Source organism: Triturus cristatus, chromosome 7 (assembly GCF_964204655.1).
Source record: "Triturus cristatus chromosome 7, aTriCri1.1, whole genome shotgun sequence".
In the NCBI taxonomy this organism is placed as follows: Eukaryota; Metazoa; Chordata; class Amphibia; order Caudata; family Salamandridae; genus Triturus; species Triturus cristatus.
Window position 1 is genome coordinate 99,103,959 of NC_140590.1, and position 25,335 is coordinate 99,129,293.

Below are 25,335 nucleotides of genomic sequence, written 5' to 3' on the forward strand. Positions count from 1 at the left end.
ACTGGGTTGACAGTCCCGGAAAATATAGTGATGATACACTAGCACATACGTTTTTGAACCTCACCCCAGATGAACAGCGTTTAGCTGGTATCTATATGATTCAACAACTCCTTATATTATATAAAAGCCAACACTCCGATCCTGGTCCCCTACCTGATATATTGACTGAATTACTCACGAATAAATGGAGAGGTTCAGGTACTGAGTTAATTAGAGAAATACTAGAATCCAGAAAGCAGTACATTCTTTTTGTATGCCCCGAACATGTCCCACTGCCCATCAAGGAAAGAACGACGTATTATATGGATAGACAGAATCCCTTACGCGAAGTGCACCCGATAAAAGGTGATGACAATCAGTTTAAACGTGTGTTTGTATACACACCCATATCTAAAATGGAACTATTAGAAATGAAGAAAGTGGTACCCAGTCATGACAAAGACCCAGCGGGTTTCCACCGTGAAATTAAAGACATGTTGCTCATGGGAGAGTATACCTATCCCGACATTATGAAAATATTAAAGGTATTAATGCCTGCGGGCATTTACGAAAAACTCAAAGAAAAGGATTGGGAGGTGGGAGACCAAAAAATAGATTGGACAGCATTAGAAAACGAAGAAACAGCTCGAGGTCCAGGTTTAGGGCTCGGGGAAAAGACCAGAATACTACCAGGTTTATTAGTACAGGTACTGCCACGTTTATTAACTACGAAAAAGGAAGACTGGGGTGCAATCTCAGCCTGTAAACAAAAGCAAGATGAAGACACTAGTGATTTCTATGCCCGATTCGAAAAATGTTTTGGTATAAATAGTGGAATAAAAGCAAGTAGCGAATCATATCCACATCTGTTTGTGACAAAATTAGTTGAAAATGCCTTGCCCCAAGTTAAGAATAGAGTATTGAAATTCGAGAGTACCTGGCAAGGTAACACTCCGTCACAAATGTTACAAATGTTACAGTACCATCACAATAGAATTAGAGAGGAACAAGAACATGAACAAAGACGCATGAAAGACACGAAAATGAAAATGCTAGTTTCCCAGACAGTTCCAGCTGACGGTCATAAAAAGGGTATGACACAGTCCAGTGTTTCAGCAGGTCCTGTAAAAGGGACATGCAACTATTGTAAACAGCCAGGTCATTATGTACACGATTGTCCAGTTTTAAAACATAATATCGCCATAGGTAATACAAAAGAAAGACCACGGCCACTTAGACAGGATCAGAACCAACAAGGAGCCCCGCAGCATGCACAGTCCATGCCGGCTCCGCAACAATCTATGCCAGCTCCACCACCGCAGCCTATTGCTGCCACACAGACAACGACACAACAGATGTACCAGACCGCACAGTATGACTATCCTGATTATCAACGATACTCATGAAACAGCCTAGAGAGGGAAGTTGGCTTACCCCTTATCGAGGTCCCTGTAGATCAAGAAGGACCTTATGTACACAGTGAACTATTAGGCCAAGATAGAAAATTTTTACTTGATACAGGGGCAAGCCGAACAACCATAAAACGTAGTGAAGTTCCAGGGGCACCCCTCTCAGGCTCACAGAATATTTCCCTTGGTTTTTCAGGAAAACCTATCATTAACGAAGTATCACAGCCTCTTCCACTTACGATTGGTCCCTTGACACGAACTACAGATTTATTGCTTACTAAATCATGTCCAGAAAACCTGTTAGGTATAAAAACATTGAAAGCTCTAGGAGCTATAATATGTTGTTCTCCGGAAGGAGTAAGATTGTTTTTACGTGATTTCAAAGGGCACTACGTGTCCCGAGACATGGATCACCGACTGCAGACTTTACCCACACATTTATGGGCACAAGGCCCTACAGATGTTGGTTGCATGAACATTACACCATATCGAGTCACACTAAAGACAGGAGTGGTACTACCACGAATGCGACAATACAAGTTACCCCCAGATGCTATAGTGGCTTTACTGCAAATCATTGACGAGCTTATTACCCAAGGAGTGGTTGTGGAAACCGACTCCAATGTATGTAATTCCCCGATAATTCCGATTCTTAAACGAACTGATCCAAAGGCCCCGCCAGTATATCGATTGGTTATTGATCTGCGCGAATTAAATAAATGTATTGTACCACAATACCCCGTAGTCCCAGACATTTCTTCATTACTGACAGCCATTGATTCCGAAGCAACATTCTTTACTGTAATTGATCTCAAGAATGCCTTTTTCAGCGTCCCAATATATCCGGAAAGCCAATACTTGTTCGGATTTTGTTTAAATGGACGAAGCTTTAAATTCACACGCGCACCTCAAGGATTCACAGAAAGCCCCAGCATCTATAGCCAAGCACTGAAACGAGAACTTGACAGTATCCACATGCCAGTCAACACTGCCCTGCTTCAATATGTCGATGATCTGCTGATCACTGCTAGAAGAGAACCTGAATGTGAAAAAGCCTCACTGACGGTTTTACAATTCTTGGCCGAAAAGGGGCACAAGGGGTCCCCTTCTAAGCTGCAATTCTGTGTTCAGCGAGTTGTTTACCTTGGTCACTCGCTGTCCAAGGAGGGAAGGCAGCTTACACCCGATCGCATCCAGTTAATTGCTAACATGCCAATACCCAAGACACAAAAGGAGGTGCGGGCTTTTATAGGCCTCACTTCATATTGTAGGCAGTGGATCCCTCAGTATGCATTTCTAGCAAAACCACTCATTCAGTTGACAACACAGGAGGCAGCCACATCGACTGTCCTCCCTTGGACTCAGGAACATACACAAGCTTTTGAAAGCCTAAAGAAAGCTTTATGTCAAGCACCTGTTTTAGCAACACCATATTACAATAAACAGTTTACACTCTTTGTTACAGAACGCGAAGGTACTGCCTTGTCAGTACTCACTCAGGAACAAGCAGGATCACACAAACCATGTGCTTATTTTTCTAGTACATTAGATCCCGTAGCTCAGGCTCTGCCTGCGTGCCTGAAATCAGTGGCAGCGACAGCTTTAGCAATCAGACAAAGCGATGACATAGTGTTAGGACATCCATTGACAGTACAAGTACCACATGCAGTAGAGGTTCTCTTGAACCGAACGCAAACACAACACTTGACTATAGCAAGACTCACCGGTTACGAATTAACATTGTTTCAGCCACACATAGAAATCAGACGTTGTAGTACATTAAATCCTGCCACACTGTTACCAGTAAACGGAACAGACCCACTAGCTCATGATTGTATTGAAGTTATTACTATCACGACGAAACCTAGACAAGACTTGACAGACGTCCCATTGTCAGACCCAGACCTGACGTTGTATGTAGATGGTTCATGTATGAGAACGAGTACAGGAGAGCTAGTGGCCGCGTATGCAGTCACAACAGATACTGAAGTCATTGAAACAAATTGCATAAATACCTTGTCAGCTCAAGCAGCAGAGCTCATCGCTCTGACACAAGCCTGTATTCAAGCTACGAATAAAAAAGTCAACATATACACTGATTCACGTTATGCATTCGGAGTTGTACATGACTTCGGCGTGCTGTGGCGAGAGAGAGGTTATTTAACTTCTCACGGTGCCTACATTCAGCACGGACCCCTCATTCATGCCTTATTAGATGCAATACATCTACCCACTGCAATATCAATTATGAAATGTAAAGCTCATACGAAAGTTATTGATATCATTTCCCAAGGCAATGATCTAGCTGACAGAACAGCTAAACAGACTGCTCAAACTCACACATCTGACATGACAAAGACAATAGTTCTGACACCAACACATTGCATGACGGTTAAGGATCCCGCTCTTGACGTAATTGACATACAGACACATGCTACACCAGATGAAATAAAGAAATGGACTGAATTAGGAGGGATCCAAACGGATCAAGGATGGATGACGAAGGAAAAATCTGTATGGTTCCTTCCTGATTCTATGGTTCAAGTTATCATTAATACAATACATAGTCCAGCACACCTAGGAGAAAAAGCTATGCTAGACAGCATTCAACACATTTGGTTTAACAAACATTTACGAGCAGCAGCTAAACAAAAAGTTCGTACCTGTATGATCTGTTGTCAGTTCAACCCAGGTAAAAGCATTCCCGTAGAACAGGGTGGATTTCAGCCTCCTGAGCACCCTTTTGAAGTCCTCCAGATGGATTATATCCAGATGGAACGATGTCGAGGATTCAAATATGTTCTTGTAGTTGTCTGTGCTCTTTCCCGTTGGACAGAAGCATACCCGGTCTCAGATTACACTGCCCCGACTACTGCCAAACAGTTGGTTCGAGAATTCTTCCCACGGTACGGTTTACCACGTGTTGTCTACTCAGATAACGGCCAGCCGTTCTCATCCGAACTAATGAAACACGTTTCACTTTTGTTAGGCTATCAATGGAGATTTCACTGTGTCCGACACCCCGAGGCAGTAGGTCTCGTGGAACGACATAATCAAACTCTGAAAATTAGATTGTCCAAAATATGTAGGGAAAAAGGTGTCGATTGGGTAGTAGCCTTACCAGTTGCACTCTTTTACATGAGAATGGTAGCACACTCTCGAACAGGGCTATCCCCTTATGAGGTGATCTTTGGCAGACCACCAAATATGTGGGGGACGCCTATACCACGCAAAATAACTGATGTTGACTGTAATATGCTGACAGATTACCTGGCTTCCTTGATGTCTGCACTACAATCTTGTCGTTCACAGGTAGCTGCAGCCTTTCCCGACAACACCGAGGTGAAACCCCATGACGTAGTTCCCGGGGACCTGGTGTTAGTGCGGAATTTCGACCGGAAAACTCAGCTGGATCCTAGGTGGAAATCGCCTCAACTTGTACTGCTCACCACGAGGACAGCCGTGAAGATCGAAGGTCGCAAAGGTTGGATACATTCAAGTCATATCAAGAAATTTCATGGACTACCGTCTGATGTAAACGATACACCTCGCGTGTCTTCACCGATTGACTCAAAGCTTCCTTTGGTTGAACTAAGCGATAAGGAACTATACAAACTAAAACTACGGTCTAATAAGTCAGACAATTTGATTGTTTAAGTCCTCTCCAAGGTGAATCGGTCGAATTTGTCTCTGACATGTATCCCCTAGACCTGAATAGAGAAAGAAACGGAAAAATGCAGTTGAAAAAGCATGCGTACTGTAAATCACTGCGTAGTCATTGCACAGTGACGTTATTAATTTTGTTTTTCTTAAGTCTTTTAATAATCGCTGCAAGTATATTGTTGCACATATATTATCCTATTTCTAAACATGTTTACAATGTTACTGCTGAACATTCTTTTAGTGAATTACCCCCGCATGAGTTGTCCTATAGATTTGCGCTGCGCAATAACACTTTTATTAGTATGTTACATCATTCCCATCAGACTAGCAATGCTACAAATTGTTGGATATGTGGCCGACTCCCTCCCTATCAGAACTATAAGGGAATTCTGCCTCTCTTTCCATATCCGTTCACACACAATGGCTCCTGTGGAGCATGGTTTAGTTTAATTAATTCCCTAGATTCGAATTCCGCAGTTTATCAAGACAACTGGGTATGGGGAAACCTGAATTTAGTTTTGCTTAAAGTCTGCTACCCTAACAAGGAGGGACTTCCCAAAAGAACAGGAACTGATCTAGAAAATGAAGTATACGGATTAGGTAATTTCACGCTTAATCTCATGATCCTGAATGTTGAATCCGAAGCTGCACCAATTTTGCCCGCTATGTCAGTATTTCCAGTTAAAGGTGAATTGTGTGTAAGAAAGAATGGTTCCATACATATGGGCCATAGTAAGTGCACCACTGTAATAGAATTCAGTGATCAAGGCAAGTCTACATTTAGAGCTTCTCGCCATTCCTACTTTATATGTGGTCAGACTGCATATATACGTTTGCCTCTAGATTGGGATGGTACCTGTTACATCGGATTCCTTTTGCCACCTGTTTTCCTAGCTCCTCCTGATTATCATAGAAATACTCATTTAGTACACAATAGACAGCAGAGAGATCTCCCAATCGTCGATTACACTGAAACAGCATGGGAAAAATACACAGATTTCAATAAAGGTTTCTTTCCTTATATAGGTACAGTCACTAATAGTAAGCTGATACGTAGATTAACCAGAACCCTTGAAGCTGTAGTGAACGAAACTATTTCCGCCTTAGGCAATTTAACAGAAGAGCAGTCTGCTATGCGGATTGTTGTGCTTCAAAATCGTCTTGTCCTTGACGTCATCCTGGCCGATAGGGGCGGAGCTTGTAGGGTCATCGGATCAAGTTGTTGCATTTTCATACCAGAAAATTCGCCGTCTGTATATAAAGCCATAACCCGCCTTCATAAGATTGTAAGCCAGATACACCAGAATCCAGGCACCTGGACTTGGTCCGGTTGGTTCTGGGGCGTGTTGTCAGCCTGGGGATGGAGAATGCTCTCCTTCCTAGGTATTGGCTTTCTCATACTATTCAGTTGCTGCTTATGTCTACAATGTGGGCCAGCGATTTGTGGTCTGTGTGCCACCTCGTGTATCCCACATCCAAGTTTTCGTTCGAGATCCCGGAAGAAGAAAGAAGAACAAATGATGTTATATGAACAGATCAACGGATTGATGAAGATTGATATCTCTTAAGGGCAAGTAGGGGACAAGGAGGGAATGTGGAAATATGGATTTTTATGATCAGTTATGTCCCCTATCTTGGACCCCAACGGTTTCATGTATAAATCACAAGTACATGTATGTTCCCTCCAGTTTCAGTTTTGAAGACGCAAACACATGTGCGTCCACCGTCAACATGTCCTCTTTCAGATCCGCCATGAATGGGCCGGATATTCTATTCCTAAGTATGAAAGGCCACCGGCTTTATATGGTTCATTTATCCCATTTTACAGTCCAGGCGAGTAGGCCCTGATTCTGCCATTAAGCCTTTTCCTGCCTTCTGCCTCTGAAAGCTCCAGTCTGAGCTTGCATCTGTATCCATGAACTTTGTCCTACTCCCTGCGCGGCTAACGGTGCCTGACTCGGCCTGTCGGCCTGTCTGCCTGCCAAAAAACTGTATTTCACCTTCAAGATTATCTGCTCTGCTCCGCTCCTCATCCAATGCATTCCTGTCTAGCAGTTTAAGTAAACATTCCTCTAGCTACCGTGCAAAAGGGCCCGGCTTCTCTGTCTTTATGCAAGTAATTCATAGCCCTGTTACTATGGAAGATTTCTGCCCTCGCATCTAGTGTAGACACTTAGACGCTTGTACACGCACTAATAGTCAGTATAGTCAGTATAGAATAAGATTCTATCCTAAGAGACCTCTCTTTTTGGATAACACAGTTCTTTAAACATAGGATGTAAGATATGATTTAGGATTAGGTTGACATAACCCCAGACTTCTGTCTCCACATGTAGAGCTAAATGTCAAGTCCCATTCTCCCCCTAGTTGCACGTCAATCACACGTCATGCTGCTGCGCGCACATCTCTGCCAAGTATTTTGCTGACATTGCGAAATTCTTTCATGAAACCACCCATTTGTGACATCATACCTAATGACGTTCTTTAGTTACGCCTAGTTACACCCATTTTAGTTACGCATGTATGCCTTTATCTCTGTTATCAACTGTTACGCCTCCTGCATCTGTTTCACTGTAATGCCTCTTCTATAAAAATGATTACCTGTCAATAAAGTATTGTCCTTCACTTCCTGAACCTTCGTGGTGATGGAATATGAAGCCCACAAATTCGAATTGTGTTTTGGAATAAAGCCCGGTCCGAACCTCTAATACCACGGATTCTGCCTCTTATTTTATTGAGCTATTCTTATTAATTTTCCGCATCAAATTAAGTACCGGTAATTAAATTATTTACCACACTTGGGCAAACTTCCCTTTGTCTCTCCTGCCATCTTTTCCCTCGTCCTCCCCCTTCACACTTCCCCCTTCCCTCTTCCCCCCTTCTCCCTACTTCTCTCACCTTTCTTTCCTCTTTCATTGTTGTTGCTTATTTTTGACGTAATGTGTAATTGTTATCATTTTCTGTAACATTGTGTAATCCGAATGTAAAGCGCTCTGATACCTACGGGTCTACCCAGTGCTATATAAAACTCATTAAATAAATAAATATATAAAATACTCCAAGTGATAATTAATTAGACTTATAATTGTGTACATAGGTTTGACTAATAAAGGTTCTTGTAATATTCAAATTTTTAACGTTTAAGATGAGTCTCACTGTGAAGTTAATTTATTTATTTTATTTATTTATTTATTTAATTTGTATGGCGCGTTATAACCACAGGGGTCTCTAAGCGCTGTCTGACCATATTTACGTGATAGATGTTATATTCACTTGAAACCAGCTGTACACCTAAGGTCTGCTCCATGCTTGTTTGAATAGTACGGTTTTTAATTTTTTTCTGAAGGAAAGTAAATTACTCTCCTTCCTGAGCTCTGGATCCAATTTGTTCCATAGGGCTGGGATTGTGTTGGAGAAAGCACGGCCCCCCACCGTGGTCAATTTAAAGCGGGGCTGAGACAGAAGGGTGGCGTCCGACGAACGCAAAGTCCTACCCGGTATGTAAGGGGATAGTCGGGATTTTAGGTATTTTGGTGCTTTACCATGCAAAGCCTTGTGAGCAATGCACATCCCTTTGAAGACAATTCTCTGGCGAACTGGTAGCCAGTGTAACTCCTGCATCAGGGGAGAGGCATGGGCATTTCTGGGTTTTTTAAATATCAACCTAGCTGCATCGTTCATGACTCCCTGTAGTTTGTCCAGCAGCCGCTGTGGCAAACCTAAATAAAGGGAGTTCCCGTAGTCCAGCCTAGCCAAAATTGTGGCTGAGACCACGTGTCTCAAGGTAGAGAATGAGAGTAGGGCCGCGATCTTCCTAAGTTGTCTTAACAAGCCTATACTGGTGCCTACTACGGTGGTAACTTGTTTTTCCATGGATAATTTATTATCCACATATAGGCCTAGGCTTTTGACTGCAACTGCCGGCTTTGGGGGTACACCCAGCTCCATTGGCCAAAATTTATCACTCCAAGGGTTACCCGAGATGGAAATGGGTAATACTTCCGTTTTATCCGGGTTGACTTTTAAGGAGTTCTCGGACATCCAATTAACTGTGGTTTTCAATATGTCCTGTAGCCTGGTGGGAGCTCCTGGACCATCATCCAGCCGGATGATTATCTGGGTGTCATCGGCATAGTTGTACACTAGGCAGTCCATCCTATTCAGGAGAGCAATTAGTGGTTGCAGGTAGATGTTGAAAAGTAGTGGAGACAAGGCAGATCCCTGGGGGACCCCGCAGGTGATCGGAGCAGGGGTAGAAAGTAGATCCCCCAGCTGTACTCGTTGTGTCCTACCCTGCAGAAATGAAGAGAGCCATGCATGTGCTGTACCCACGACGCCAAAGGATCTCAACCGCGACAGAAGCTGTTTATGGCACACGGTGTCAAACGCCGCGGAGAGATCCAATAGTACCAGGGCGCTCGGTGTTTTTACATCAGCTCGCATCCTTAGCTCATCCAAAATGGATAGCATAACTAGTTCCGTGCTGTGATTAGCACGGAACCCTGCCTGATTGATCTCCAACAGGTTGTTACTCTCTAGATGGCCCGATAATAGAGCTAACACATGCTGCTCAATTACCTTGGCCAAGAAAGGCAACTGGGAGATGGGCCGAAAATTTTTCAGACATTTTGTGTCTGCTCCAGGTTTCTTCAATAAAGGGATCAGGCGAGCCTCTTTAAAAGCTGAAGGGATCTGTCCTGTCCGGAGAGAGGTGTTCAATAGGTGCAGAACCTCCTCCTCTATTCCTGGCATTGCCATCTTGAATATGTCAGGCGGGCAGGGGTCCACCAAGGAGCCTGATTTGACTCGGCCTGTGATTTTAAGTAATTCCTGTTTGGAAATAAGGGATAGCTCAGCTAGAGGTGGAATGTTTAGCGGGCCAGTGAGGTCCGGTATGTGCGGACATTCGAGGGGTGCAGTTTCTGCAATTTCATCCAAGATGTCGGATATCTTCTTTACGAAGAAATCCTGGAACCTCTGACACTCCTCCTGGGTGAACTCAGGACTTTGCTCCTTGTTCACCCTGAGCTCCGCCAGGACCCGGAAGATTTCTTTTTGCGGATTTCTAGCAGTAGTTATTCTTTCCTCAAAGAAAGCAGCCTTCCTTGATTGTATGGCTAGTTTGTACTGGGCTAAGGATGAGGTATATTCTTGTTTGGAGATAGCGTCATACTTTTTACGCCATGCCCGTTCTTTCTTCCTCACCCCGCGTTTCATCTCTCTAAGGGAATCATTATACCAAGGCGCCCCGGCTCCTCTCGCCACCTTCTTCATCCTGCGGAGAGGTGCCACCACATCAATGGCACTCCCCAGTTTATGCTGAAGATGTCTGCATAGAGCATCAATGTTGGCATCCTGCTCTATGTCTGAGGGATGATGTTCTAAGAGGTGGACCAGTTTTTCCTCATCAAGGTTTCTCCATTTGCGGGCCGTTTTCCAGCCCTCCTCAGGTTTGGACAGGGGGCCCCTCAATGTGAGTCTACCCTTAATTAAAAAATGATCAGACCAAGCACAAGGAAGAATTTCCGTGATACCCTGAGCTGGCATGGTGGTCCAGACTAGGTCGAGCACATGACCTTTCTCATGTGTTGGTCCCTTAACCTGTTGGATGAGACCTAAGGAGGAGATCGCCTCCTCGATCTGTAATGCTTGTCCTTCTTTAGGGGACTTTTCCCAGTGATAATTGAAGTCTCCAACGATCACCAGTTTATCGTATCTTGTACACAGGTCCTGGACCAATCTTACAAAGAGGATAGGGAAGTCAGGCGAAGTCCAAGGTGGCCGATAAACCACCAGGCACACCACACAGACTGCTCCCCTCCTGAGCTTAACCCCCATAACCTCAGCTCCTCCAAGGGTTTCGCAGAGGAACCTATTGGCACGGAGGCATGATTTATAAAGAAGGGCTACTCCTCCTCCTCTCTTAGCTCCCTCCCTGTTAAAATGAATAGCCAAATAGTTATCTGGGAGGGCCGCCACCAAGTCGGGCGCTGAGCAGTCCTCCAGCCATGTTTCAGTAAGCGCGAGGACATCTAACTCCCCGTCTTCCAGGAGTGTAAAAACCTCTAACCTATGGCTCTGCAGAGAGCGAGTATTCAGTAGACCGTAGCTCAGGGTATGTATGTTGGGCGTGCGCTGGCGCCCTCTGGCGCCTCTAGGTGACATAAGCAGACCCTCGCAGCCCAGCCGGTGTAGGGTAGCCGGCTCCGGAAGGGACTTGCCCAAATTAAGTTGTAATAGATCGGCCCTTGAGTAAACCACAATCTGGCCAGGGGTTCTGGCCCCAGGCCCCGGATGGTCACGGATGGGCAAAGATGGGCTCACCTCTGGCGAACCTCCGGCGCAGGTCCGGCGCATCCGCTGTCCGCGTCCGCTGCGCGGAGGCATGACTGGCCGTTTAAATAGAGCGAGTAGAGCGCTCGTTCAATAGCGCCCAACCCAAGATGGCCGCCAAAACCAACAACCCGGGACCCGGTGACTTAGCCTCGAAAAACGGCCAAGCAACACCTGGGAAGCGGGGAAAAATGATTTAGAGCTGCTGGCGTGTCCTAACAATAATTATCGACCCCTAGGTGTGCAAGAAATAACTCGAGGGGGGGGGGCGGACACAAGGGGAAATACTACACACAATTGAAGGCTTATTTGTTAAAAAGTCTAAAACAGAATGTGTATGTGCAGACTAATGTTTAAGCATTTATGTATGTAATAAGCAATTATATACATGTTGCTGCATTTGAAATGATATCTGCATAATACTTTGCAATGTATTCATCATTAAGAATCCGCATTTGTCATCTTTGTAGTAATGTGCACGTATTTGCATCCTGTGCACTGCTGAATTGACATGAGTTTGGGCCTCGAGAACTGTTAAGTTCAAGCTTACATTTAAACAGGGTCAAGACTGATTTGCATATGACTGGTCCTAACTGGGGTGGCGTGGTGAGCAATGGATTAAACCCATATCTTTGTGACTGGGGTGAATGTGTGCATTGTTCAGCATTCTGTCCATCAAGTGTTCTTCTTTCATTTGTTGCCCTAAGTGTGAAGGGTATGCCCAGACATGGATCCCGTGCTCAAAGCTTCACTGGTTTCAAGCTAGCCTGGCTGATAAGGGGTGACGCCCCGAAACCGGTCCCGGGATGCTTGTTTCCGGTTCACGGAGGGACTGGCTTGGCAGTTCGGGCTGGACTGTTCCGATTAGGAAGAGGGTCAACAATGATTTGCATATAGCTGGGTCCTAACTGTGGTGGCATGGTGAGCAAAAGAACGATGGGTTAAACCCAGATCTTTGTGACTAGGTATGGATGTTTGCATTGTTCAGCATTCCATAGATCAATTGTTCCTTTTGCATTTGTCGCCCTAAGAGGGAAGGGTATGCCCAGGCGTGGGTCCCTTGTTCACTGCACCACTGGAATCAAGATAGCCTGGCTGATGAGAGGTGATGCCCCGAAACTGGTCCCAATGTGTTTGTTTCCAGTCAAGGGAGGACCTGGCTTGGCAGTTCGAGTGGGATTGTTCCTATAAGGAACAGGGTCAAGACTGATATGCATATGGCTGGGTCCTAACTGGTGTGGCGTGGTGAGCAAAATAACAATGGATTAAACCCAGATCATTGTGACTGGCAGTGAATGTTTGCCGTCCATCAATTGTTCCATTTGTATACTTTTAAAGCCTAGCATGTAATTTGTCTTTAACCTTCAACGTAGAATGGATTTGCTTGTATTTTGTTTCCACTGCAGTTGTGTACAAAGCCTCATTAGTTAGCATAGAAGGGTTTTGTTTTCATTAGATAGCAAGGTATGAGAAGACGAAGTTTGGCAAGGAAAAACGCTGTAATGAGCAAGGAGGAGAAGAATTACCAAGGACGAATGAAGTTGCAACTTATCAATTTCTGAAAGGTGGTGCAAGTATCCAATTTGCGCAAAGTCATGGATGGAAAGTACTGGAGAAAGTCATGTGGGATTATCTATCTTGATTGCAGCTAATATTTTATGCTGCAACTTAGTGATGGTCAGGAGAGATATCTTAGGACTTTACAGGTGAGCAGTTTCATACTTCTGCTTGTGTAGCGTTATGCTATGTGACCCATAGTTGGAGTGCGTTCTACAGAAGGCTCTGACAGATGATACCATTCTAATTTTACCTTTATTAAATGTTTCTTAGTTTAGCTTAGTTTTAAGGCAGTGTAGGGAGAGATAGCATGCTCACGCTTACTTTTGAGAATCATCTGATGCAGTTTAAGACTCATTTTCTTTTCTTGATTATTTGCATTGTCATTATAGAACTAAGTATCTGCTTTGTGTTATATATGGTAAATCTCTTTAGGAGATTCTAACTCATTTTGTTTCTTCTGTATTTCTGTATGATAATGTAACGGTTCCATCTATATCAATTTGTTTCTAAATTTATAATCAAATCTTACTAATCACAGATTTCGTTGTCGAATGGGTTATTGTGTGTCCAAATTGGTTACACTCTATTGAGATTCAATTGAGATTGTTTTCTCCCTCTTACAAGCTGCTACAAAGACCATCTCGTTGAAGATAAATGTTTAAGTGGGCCCAAGCTCTCTCAAATTCCACAAAAAGTTGAAGATGTGGCTCTTCAACTAGGCCAGACCTTTGCCAGTGCCAGGTTGCTTCCACATCAGCATCAGGAAACCCTTCAGGTCATAGCAAGCTTTACAAATACACATAACATTACTGCTTGGACCATAATTTATGCGACCCCCTTGTGCTGCATTTGACAGCATTCATGACATCACTGATGACTTCATAAGTCACATTACCAGGACAGTACTTATATAATGTTAATGTTGTAGACTTGTAAAGCGCACAGCTACCCCAGCAACAGGGCATCCCGGCGCTGTAGACCGCTGGGGAACCCGTCCTGGCTATCCCTGTGAGATGGTCCCTTTCTGGGTATCTCCAAGGTGAAACCAGGCCTCCCCAGCGTCTGTGGGGGGCCGTTGTAGAGATGAGGCAAGCTTAATGCCCAGAGTTGCCGAGTGTGTTCCTGGTTAGAGTAGGTACCGAGGCGAGAATTATCGAGTCCGTTTTGACCCTGGTCCACAACCCTGCCGCGTCGGGAATTGAACCCTGGTCCCTGGCCGATTCTCTGCTTACGGGTCTGCCGCCTCTAACTAGTGAGCCACACCTCTCCACACTTATGACTACAGCAATGCCATCACTGATGGCATCACTGCTTGTTGCTACAAGGGGTGTGTTTATATTTTGTGAAAATACAATATTTCAGATTGTGTGTTTCTTGATGACGCTGAAGCAAATTTTAAAGAGCTTGTATGGGTGATACTATGACAACTCTGGTTTATGTGATTACATATTACAACTGGTGTTTGAGGTTCTACGTTATTTTTAAGAATTAAATATGGTTTTTATTTGTCGCACGAATGCCATTCTGTGGAGACACAGTTTTATTATCTGCCCCTACTGCATACGAGAGAACCCGAGCCAAATGGTGGCTCAAAATAATCCCTGAACAACTCAATAATGTCTTATCTTCCCCTCCAATGACTGGAATTGACCCAGAAAGCATGGTTGTAAGCTATCATTTGTGGCTCATGAATGCCACAACTAGTTTAACCCTTATTGCCAGACAGTTAAACAACAGAAAAGAACCCTCAGTCCCTTGGTACTCAACAAATCTTAAAACACAAAAAAAAGGTGTCAGAACCTGTAATAAAAATGGCGGAAGCATTATTTAGCATCCAACAAAATTGAATTTAGCAAGGCCCTTTCCAAATATAAGGGCATGATTCTTGATGAAAAGTCAACCTATTGTACTCAAAAGATTGTGCGGGCAAAAACCTCTATCAAAGAACTATTTAATACAGTTAAATTCCTATCAAACCCACCCGCCCCGATAATGCTAACATAAATCAATCATTCTGTGATATGCTTGTGCAAACATTTCAATCTAAAGTTTTAAACGTTTTTTTTGGCATTTACCTCAGCAACACCATGTACTACTGAGGTCATCAGCCATAGCCAGCTAGCAGAAACCTTGAATACATTTTTTCCCCTTACCACCGAACAAGTACTCCTTTTAATTCTTGGTACTAAATCTAGATTACTGGATGGCCCCTGTCCTCCAAAAACTCTCCATCAGGCCACAGAGGTAGTGACTGCTCAGCTGATTCTCATATACAATGAAATCATCAATAGAGGAATATTCCCCATATTCAGGAAAAATGCTTCTATCCTGTCTCTGATTTAAAAAAAAAGTAATTTATCATTCTTGGATCCCAAGAATTATCGCCCTATTTCGTGGCTGCCCCTTCCAGCCAAAGTGCTGGATAAAGCACTGAATCTACAGCTATCGGATTTCATCAATGCACATAATCTAATTGATGCAGACCAATTTGGTTTCTGCAAAGAGCACAGTACCGAAACAGCCCTTATTATGGCAGCAGAGAACATAAGATCTATCATTGACCGAGGTGATAATGCGGCTCTGATTTGAATAGATGTGTCCGCAGCTTTCGACACGGTTAGCCATAAGATCCGCATAAAACGTCTGCACGATCTGGGCATCAGAGATACCGCTTTATCTTTCCTAGCCTCTTTCCAATCAAAGAGGGAACAACGGGTCACCATAAATGGCTGCGTATCTCAATTCTTTACCCTTCAATGCGGCATCCCCCAGTGTGCATCTCTCAGCCCCACTCTTTTTAATCTCTATATCATCCCATTAATCAAACTTATTAGGAATTTCAGTTTCACTGTGGTGTCTTATGCCGACGACACCCAAATCATTGTATCAGTGTCTGGCAACCTTGCCTTGACAGCTGAAAAATCTCAAAACTGCATGGTAAACATTAGTTCACGGTTGAGTGAAAAATGCCTTTGCCTCAACTCGGGCAAAACTGAGGTCCAGCTGTTTGAGAAAAACAACACATTCTGGTACCCAGACTGGGGCCACCACACCTCTGCCCTCTTCCAACACCAGTAGAAAAAGCTAGGAACCTCGGAGCAATCTTTGATAAAAGACTCACGTTTGAAAACCAAGTTAATCAAATTGCATCTGCGGTGTTCTTCCTTTTAAAGATCATTAGGAAAATCAATTCATCTATCCCAACTCACCTTCAAAAACTGGTGGTTACAGCACCTATTTTCTCTAAACTTGACTACTGCAAAGGACTGTATGTTAATCTACAACAGAATTTGTTGATGAAACTTCAAACCTTACAAAACATGGCAGCTCGCCTTTTTTTAAACATTCCTAAACATCAGTTAGCCTCCCGGGGCTTACGGGAACTTAATTGCCTACGCATACAAAAAAGAACCATCTTTAAGGCCTTATGTATCATCTATCGGGCCCTGCACAGCTCTGGACCACAATTCTTTGCACAAAAGTTCAACGGGTATAGGCCCTCTAGAACACTTCGATCATCTCACACAAGACTCTTGATAGTACCTGCCTTTAAGAAAGCACCATGGGGAGCAAACATTTTTGTGATTAGCACCGTAAAGATATGGAACCCCCTCCCTTTTAATCTCAAAGCATCCACAAACCTTCTTCAGTTTAGGAAAGCCCCGTTTATCTGTACCCGATCGAACATATTAACATAACATAACCCCCCACACACACACTCACACACATATCCACACCTCACATGCCCATCTCTGTTTATAATATGTAATTATATTGCAAGGGCAAAGACAGAGTCAGAGATTTATTAGAGGTTTTGAGGTTACACCAGGTGAAAAACATTGGCAACCTAGATGGACTTAGTGACCCCAAACTGAGACTAATATGTTGTAAGCTATATACATGTATTGATTTCATCATGATAGAAGAAAAAGACAGAACTGAAGACTAAAGCCATGGTTCCAAGTTATGTAGTATTTGGGTTTTAATTACCACTACCCTGATGTGGTATACTTAATGGGTAACATAATTAACTTCTGCTAAGTTCTCCAATGCAGTCTTCCCCTATCTTTCCCCCACACACATACAAACACATCAGTGTTTACACACAGATTGTTTGGCACAGCATTGCCGTTCCTGCTCTGACAGTGCTTCTGCCAGTACCGCAAAATTGTGAATTTCTATAATGGATGATTGATCTAGATCAGTGGTTCCCAAACTGGGGTCCGGGGACCCCTGGGGGTCCCTGAAGCCTCCTCAGGGGGTCCGCGACTACTTTGAAAATCGAATAATATTAACAGATCAATAAAGTGTAGATATATAAAGAGGCTAATTGTACAATTGAACATTTTAAAACATACTGTAAATGTGAAGTAATTTTAAACTGGAGGCTAAAAATTAAATTAGTATCCTCAGATTGATTTGCGGGAGAAGTTCAAGTGCATCAAACGGAATATAGTATAGATGATGAGCAGCCTCAATTGAATTTAAAAAAGCTCCAACCATTCTATTAAAATTACATTTTGATTTCTTCTTTATTTATATGTTTTCTAATTAAATAAAATGTGTTATTCGTGTATTTGTTTGATTAATGCTTTTTTGTATTTTTGTGTATTGTTTTGTGGTTCAAATCACCAACATTGCTTAGGCTGGGGTCCCCAACTTCCATTAATGACTCGTGGGGGTGTCCCTGGATTCGAATAATGTTTCAGTTGGGGTCCCCGGCTTCCAGTAATGATTAAGTGGGGGTCCCCAGAAGTCAAAAGTTTGGGAACCACTGATCTAGATTCAACTTCTTAAAAACAAGCATTAGCGAAGCCAATAGGTTTCAGCAATTCGAGCGCTACTGACATTGTCAATGTTAATGTCTTCGTGATAGCCCCTGATCACCACTCTCAAGAGTATCTCAGAGGCAGATAATCCCATAGAATTTTTTTGGGGGGGGGGGCATTGCAAGGGTCCCCTCTCCCAAATGGATTCACCATGCTAGCAGCTCTACTGGCCCATTAGTGGAAAGCATCACCGTGGTAACCAGTGAAAGAAGCACTAGGTAGCAACACATTTTAGAAGATAAAAGGATGTAGGAGGAGCACAGTGATGATTCAGAAATGTATGAGCTAGCACAAACAGAAATAGGTGTTAAAGAACGTCCCTCTTTGTTGTGAGTAAATGGTGGCCATCTTTAAAAGTTGTAGAGGTAAGCCCAAGCCCCATTCGCTTTTCACTCTCACTTTAGAAAAAACTCAAAATTTCAGAAAATTTTGAAATACAAGAAATGCGATATTAATTCAACACATGTAATATTGTGAAATTATTATTGTTTTCTGAATTGCCCATTTTATATCATATCTTTCTAGAAAGTAATCGTTTTTCCATCCTTATGGCTTACTTGTAAGCGCTACGAAGAAAGCAGTTGCCTCTGTGAAAACACTGAGCAGCACATTGGGAAAAGTAATGAAGGGAGGGGTGATCTGTGGACGGGGCATGAGGAGCACCAGCATTTCTGATGAGATAATAACAAGATTCACAGCCCTGTTTACAGAACAGAGCAGCAAAGCGAGTGAAAAAAAACAGAGCGCCCGTGTAATCTGCTCCAAATATTTTTTAACCTGTATGATGTCCTCGTAAGCACTATGGAGGGGGCAGCAGCCTCGGTGAAAACACCAAGCAGCAACAGTGGGAAAAGCATTGACAAGAGAGGGGGTGATCTGTGGGCAGGGCATGAGGAGCAGCAGAGTTTGTGACTAGATAAGAAGAAGATTTATAGATCTCTTTACAGAACGGAGCAGCAGAGCGAGTTAAAAAAACGGTGCTGGTGTAAAGTGCTTCAAATGAAAAAAGTAGTTCCAAAACATTTGTTAAAATGAGAGCTGGGGATGAATAGTTGTAATTTGGCCCTGCTGTCAGGTAGGGCTAAATACAGGAAGAGGCATGACGCATGCATGCCATGGACAAATGGGGGTAAAGACTAGAAGACAGACGATGGAGCCAACAAATTTGAAGCTTATGGGAGTGCTGAAGCCCACAAAGTATACACAACGTGTCTCTCCAGGACAGCGCATGCACTGTCTAGAGCTGAGACCTAATAATTCCTTGCACAAAACCTCCTTAAAAACCAACTAGTGACAAAAGAGACTTTCTTCAGGTTCCACACAAAAAAATGAATCAGGGTAAATTTACCAACGTCCCTCCCACCGCCGCCAGTGAAGAGGAATTTAATTTGAAAAACAATTCCATATTTGTCCTCTCCTTGAACTGCGCTTCCATTCAGCAAGAAAGAAAACCGCAAACAAGTTTTTTGTTCCAACTTTATTGCGTTCTACTTTTCTTCAAAACACTGCTGAAATCACGTTCTAAACAAAATTAGTATTTTATAAAAGGCATGTTATGTCACTAGAGATTTGCCTAGCCCTGTTGCCGTAATCATGGACTCACCATGCTGTAGGGTTTGGGTATTTTGTATTGCATTGTAGTTGCTTTTATTCCATTGTTAGAACTGGGGGTCTCTAGTTGGCGGAGGTAGGTACCTTTGACTAAATAGAGACTCTTGCTTCTAGTCAGGGTAAGGGGGTACACTCCTAAAATAACCCCTGCTCATCCCCTTGGTAGCTTGGCACAAGCAGACAGGCTTATCTCAGAGGCAGTGTGTAAAGCATTTGTGAACACATACAGTAACCCAGTGACAACACTACAGATGGACACCACACAAGTTGTAGTATAAAAATAAGTATTTTTATATAGACTTAACACATGACCACAAACGACAAAAATCCACACTACTGTACTTAAAATGGTAGAAATAGCTTAGTTCTCTTGAGATGGTAAATGCAACACTTCGAGTTCAATGTACCGTTGGATGCGTAACGCTATACAACGAAAGTGTTGCAGGGAAGGTTATGCGTCGGTTCTTTACATGCAAGAACAGTGATGCGGCGGGTCCCTACTGATGCGTAGGGGATGCGTTGGTTCTTTTCGGCGTGGGGAGGTGATGCGTCAGTTTCTTTACTGCGCTTCCGTGGAGGTGCGACCCGCAACGCCGTGATGCGATGAAGATCAGGTGCAATGAACAAAAATGGCGTCTTCTCCTTGATGCGACATGATGCGTGCACGCCCGATGGGCATGCGGCGACTCAACGATTCTTCTGAGCCACGACAGGCCCTGCGACACGCTTCCCGGTGATGCGGCGGCATCTGATGCGACGTCGATCCTCTTCATCGGCAATGCGAGGCGCTTCAGCAACGATGCGACAACTGCAGCAGCGACTCACTTTACCAGTGATGCAACGACAGCGGCAGCAACACGCTTCTCCGATGATGCGGCAGCATCTGGTGCGACGTCGATCCTCTTCTCTGGCAATGTGAGGCGCTTTCACGTTGTGAAGCGACAGCGGCAGTTCGGCGACACGCTTCTTCTTCGTGCGTCACGCTTCCAGCTCCTTGCGACACGCAGTCCCTCAGAAAACCCAACACAACTGCAGGCACTTCCAAAGAACTCTTGGGGAGCTGGTGGGTGAAGTCTGTTGTCCTTGAGATTTCAGCAGGAGGCAAGCTCTATCTCAAACCCTTGGAGATAATTCACAAGTTGACTGAAAGTAGCTCAAAGTCCTTTCTCCTCTCTTTGGCAGTCAGGTAACCACTGCAGGCCAATCCCTCACGCTTAGGGATAGTCTCTCCTCAGTCTCTCTGGTTCCTCTTCTCAGCAAAGGTTTCTTCTTGTTTCCCAAACGTGATATAAAGTTCTGGGGTCTGGGTCCCCCTTTTTATACACAGTTCTCTTTGTTCTCTGAAGGCAGAGAGGCCTTTGCCTAGTCCAAACCAGTTCTGGTCCTCCTGGAGCACATTGTTGACAAGACTCCTTCTTTCCTTTCACAGTGCAGGCCAGGGACATTAGACACACCACAGGAGGTGGAGCCAGCATTGTGGAAGGAAGGCGCAGCCCTATTCAGGTCCCAGGTGCAACTTCTCCCACCCATCTGCATGCAGATCTCTCTATTCAGCCCTGTGCTGACTCACCCTTTTTCCTGGAATCCCCCAGCCCCTGTCACTCAAACTCCAGACAAGGAATACACAACCTAGCAGAGGCAGGCTTGGATGGTTAGACAAGAAAATACCTACTTTCTAAAGGTGGTATTTTCAAACACAGAATGTTAAAACCAACTTCACTAAAAGATGCATTTTATCATTCTGAGTTGAGGCATACTAAACTCGAATTTCTACCTAATTCCCTGAGTCAGTCAGGATTATAAAATGTAATAATAAAACTGCCCATTCTAGCCTAAGGGGAACAGGTAGCCTTGCAATAGTGAGAAACGGAAATGGCTGTAATTCACTATTAGGATATGCCACACACATCAGGGCTTGTCCTATCCTGCCCATAGGGGTGACTAACATGTAGAAAAGCGAAGGTTTAGGGACTGGCAAGTGGGTGTACTTGCCAAGTCCAAATGGCAGTCCCAGACTGCACACAGGATCTGCAATGGCAGGCCCAAGCCATATTTTACAAGCTGCTTCTGTGGATGGCACAATCAGTGCTGCAAGCCCACCAGCAGCATTTGATTTACAGACCCTGGGCACACATGGTGCACTGTACTACGGTCAGACAAGTAAATCAAATAAGCCAATCACTAATCCTTTACCACTGATAGACAGAAGTGTGTGAGTGCAGTCTCTCTTTTGAAGTGTTTTGCTGTGTGGATATGGCCAAAATGGCTGAAGCTGTGTCCTAAACAAAGGTGGGTTGCACTAACTCATGGGTGTAGCAGAGAAGTGTGGGGATAGTCTTGGCTGCATAAACCTGTACCTGCCATCTATGGACTGATCTGTTTATATACAGTCCACATCACAAGACTACAGGACTAAGAACGTGCATAGATATGATGGAAGCTACCATTGAGAGGTGCAAACTGAATCAGGCAGTAACAGCGCTCAAGAGTGCTTCCTATCAACCCCAAAGCAGCCTCTGCGGAAGGAAAAAGCTGCAGAAGGAGGCGAGGAGGGAGAAGTAAGGACAGAAGAATGTTGGTTGGTGGGGAGAACATGACATGCTCCCACAGTGCCCTGTCTGAAGTCCATGCAGGGGATCATTAAATGTGTCTGGGCTACAATGCAGTCTTTTCTCACAGTGAGTTTACCTGCTGAATATTCCGGCCGGTCAAATTGGATTTGTTGTTCCCGCAGTGAATACCAATGTTGGAACAATGGACCTCTTAAAATTTGTTGGATTGAAATTCCAAACACAAATTCAGCTCCTCACTGTACCCAATCAGATGAGCACCTTGCAAGCGGGCTGATTGGACAGAGAGTTCAACACCATGAGGCATGAGAGGCAATGAAAAAACAACGGCTCCTCTACCTGTAAATGGCTTTTGGAGGACCTGGCTGATATGGGAAGGTTTAATTATGTATGATATTCCTAATCTGTGTTTAACTTTTACAATAACAGTGCACATGCTTAAAAATACACAATTAGGGAATGAATGATTATGGTTCTTTAGGTGTCTCTGGATTTAATGGAAGGGTAGTGATCTGTTCTGTGAAGTCAAGATAGAGGCACACAGGAAAAGAAGAAACAATCCTTCCCGCTAGGATGCCTGCTACCTGAAAGAAATGCAAATGTGGGCAATTGGGTAATCAGCAAATCTGAAGGCCGCATTGAAGCCAGTATACAGCCTTAATTGATGGAGTCATTTCAGGCTTTATGTGGAAAAAGGTTCATCCTTTTTAGAAGAAATGCAAAAGTGTTGTCAGTTGCATTCTGGAGGGCATCCTTCTAAGGGAAATTATGTGAGAGGTTCTCACTAGGTATAGTCTCATTGCATATTACTACAAATACAGATTTTTTGTCTTTAACTCTAAAAGCCTGGTGTGCCACATAATTGTTGGCAAAAAGTGGTTGCAAGTTGCACACTTTCTTTTCACAAATGGAAACAATTTGGCTAACCGACTTATGTACTTACAGGTCAGGTCCCAAAATTCTGAATTATAGTAGGTTCCAATCCGGCGAACCTCATCAATATTCATAAGGGAGGGCACAAACTGCAAGTCACTGTGGGTGCCATCTAAGGCATGGACGATGTCCTGCTGGGGTCAGTAGACCGCCGTATCTGTGATCGCATTTGAATAACGGCAGCCTACTTTTAGTTAAAGGAAATGGGGCTGCAGTTAAACAAGAAAAGTTTATTTTTAGGCTTGTTTGAGAGTTGCTCTGGGCCTCTGGATCACTGCCTACCTCCTAACAAACTTGTTATTACATTAACAATTGAAAATGTGTTACCACCCAACTCAGGAATCTGTAACTTTCCAAAGATGCGCGACCGGATTTTGGTTAAAATACTTTTGTACATCCTATAACGAATCACTGTTTGGAATGGACGCCCTAAACACGCCTCTTCTGAACACTGATTCGTTATGTCTTTCTAAATTCATTTTGCGGTACAGCAAACTGTCAGCCAATCACAAAATGGCTTTAGCACATTAAAAAAGGCATTTCGTATTTGCAAACCCTATCATTTTGTGAATCACAAGCTTTGGGGCTGCACACTGGCTTTGCACATCAGACCCGAATATCTCTGTTCATTATGTAGCAGCCTAGCTTACGCTGTGTGTAACTCAATATTAAAATAATGACGTCCATATTTACAGTGCTTTCAGTCTCAAGGTGGGACCTCGTAGCGCTATAAATAGACGTCACTATTCCCCGCTGCACCAACCAGGATTCAGTTGTGACTTTCGTTATATACAGACATCTGCAGTGACAGCGTTAACCAAATGATCTCTCGTGACATAAAATCACGCATTTCCCAGATTGCTTCAACCTGCATTTATATTTAATTTATGAGGGTGAAAGGCTCACATGATAGTTGTAGAATATTTTGTCCTTTTCAGACACATTTCTGACCCAGTCCGGTTTGCACTCAGTTTCTCATCTTATTTTAAGCAGTGAATACTTTTTAGGGGGGCACTGGGGCCCCATGGTCACTGCTGTCCAAGCACACAACTGCTGAAGAGCTGTGTGTGCGTCGTCGAAGCTGCAGCTGCCCGGGCTGGGGATGGGAGGGTTGGGGAGACTAGAGTCCTTTTGGACCAGGGGGCGCTGTGCACTTCTAGGAACACGTTCACCCCACAACATACCTTGAGCCATGAGGACCGCCATCAGCATTCCCGCCAAGGCCACTTTCCGCAACACCTGCGCGTGCTTCCCCTCTTCCATGCCTGCGCTTCCCTTCTGTTCGTCTGCCTAAGAAAAGAGAAGGTGTCGGGGTCGAGCCAGGACCTGGTGCGAAGTGGCTCTATTATAAGCACTTGCCAGCCCGCTGGACACGTCAGGTCCCTTCCCTTCTCTGCTTGCGCCAGGATTGCACAATAAATGAGTTCAGGCGAGGTTCTACCCCCCGCACCCGCCCCACACACATCAGTGATTACAGCACAGCTCTGCCAGTCCTACTCTGTCAAGTACGTTGTGAATTTTCATACTTGACAATTGATCTAGACGCAGCTATTGAAAGATAATTCCTTGGGCAAGAACCTCCTTAAAATCCAACTAATGAACTTCGGGCTTTCCTCAGACTCCACCTAACACATGAGTCAGGGTGGATTGTTTACAAAGTCCCTCTCACCACCGCCAGCGAAGGGGAATTCAATTTGAGAAACAATTCCATATTTGTCCCCTTCTCGAACGGGGCTTCCTCTCAGCAAAATAGACAGCGGCAGCCGAGCTTTTTGTTCAGTCTTGACTGCGGTCTAGCGCTGCTTCAACTAAGGAGGCGGCAGTGGCGTAACGAAACTTGAGGGGGCCCCCTGCAAGGTAAATGGAGGGGCCCCCACCAACTCAATCACGAGCTCTGGGTGCTGTGCTGGTGGGGCCCTCTGGAGCTTGGGTGCTTCCCCTCACCGCAGGAGCTGCGGGCCTATGTTATGCCCATTCAATGAGGTGAAAAATCACATTTGGTACAACATAAACAGGAGTAGTGTGACACTAGGGTGACCAGGTTTCCCAGATTTGCCCGGATGGTCCCGGGCATTCAACAGTTGTCCAGGCAGATTGCGGTAAAAGTGCCTCATGTCCCGGTTTTTTGAGAGGGTAAACTGAAAACGTGTGCCGCTCTTTTTTAGAAGTTCCAAAGCATGGCTAGTAAGCAGCTGTTATGAGTAGGCAATTTAATTAGCAGGTATGATGCTGGTTTTAAAAATTACATTGTATTTATTTTCTTAGTGCCTCTTCTGTGTGTGTCTATGGGGATGAGGGCTGTCATTCTTTGCCACTTTATTGTTGTAAATTTGTAGTCCTTCCTCTAATATTACGAAATGTCCCGCTTTGGTTCGCACGATCTGGTTATCATACTAGTGTGGCAACAGTGCAAAATTGCTCAAAAAAGACAGAAACTGCCGTAGAAAG

At 44.1% G+C, this 25,335-nt stretch overlaps 1 protein-coding gene across 1 annotated transcript in view; it reads right to left on the minus strand.

Annotated features, from left to right (window-relative positions):
- LOC146808916 (ly6/PLAUR domain-containing protein 3-like) overlaps nucleotides 1-24,259 on the minus strand; it is a 279,643-nt gene extending 255,384 nt beyond the window's left edge. The window contains exon 1 of the mRNA XM_085614253.1: nucleotides 24,072-24,259. Within this exon, the coding sequence (XP_085470379.1) occupies nucleotides 24,072-24,150 (79 nt within the window). The 5' untranslated portion in view covers nucleotides 24,151-24,259. The remainder of the gene's footprint in view (nucleotides 1-24,071) is intronic.
- Nucleotides 24,260-25,335: the final 1,076 nt, after the last annotated feature.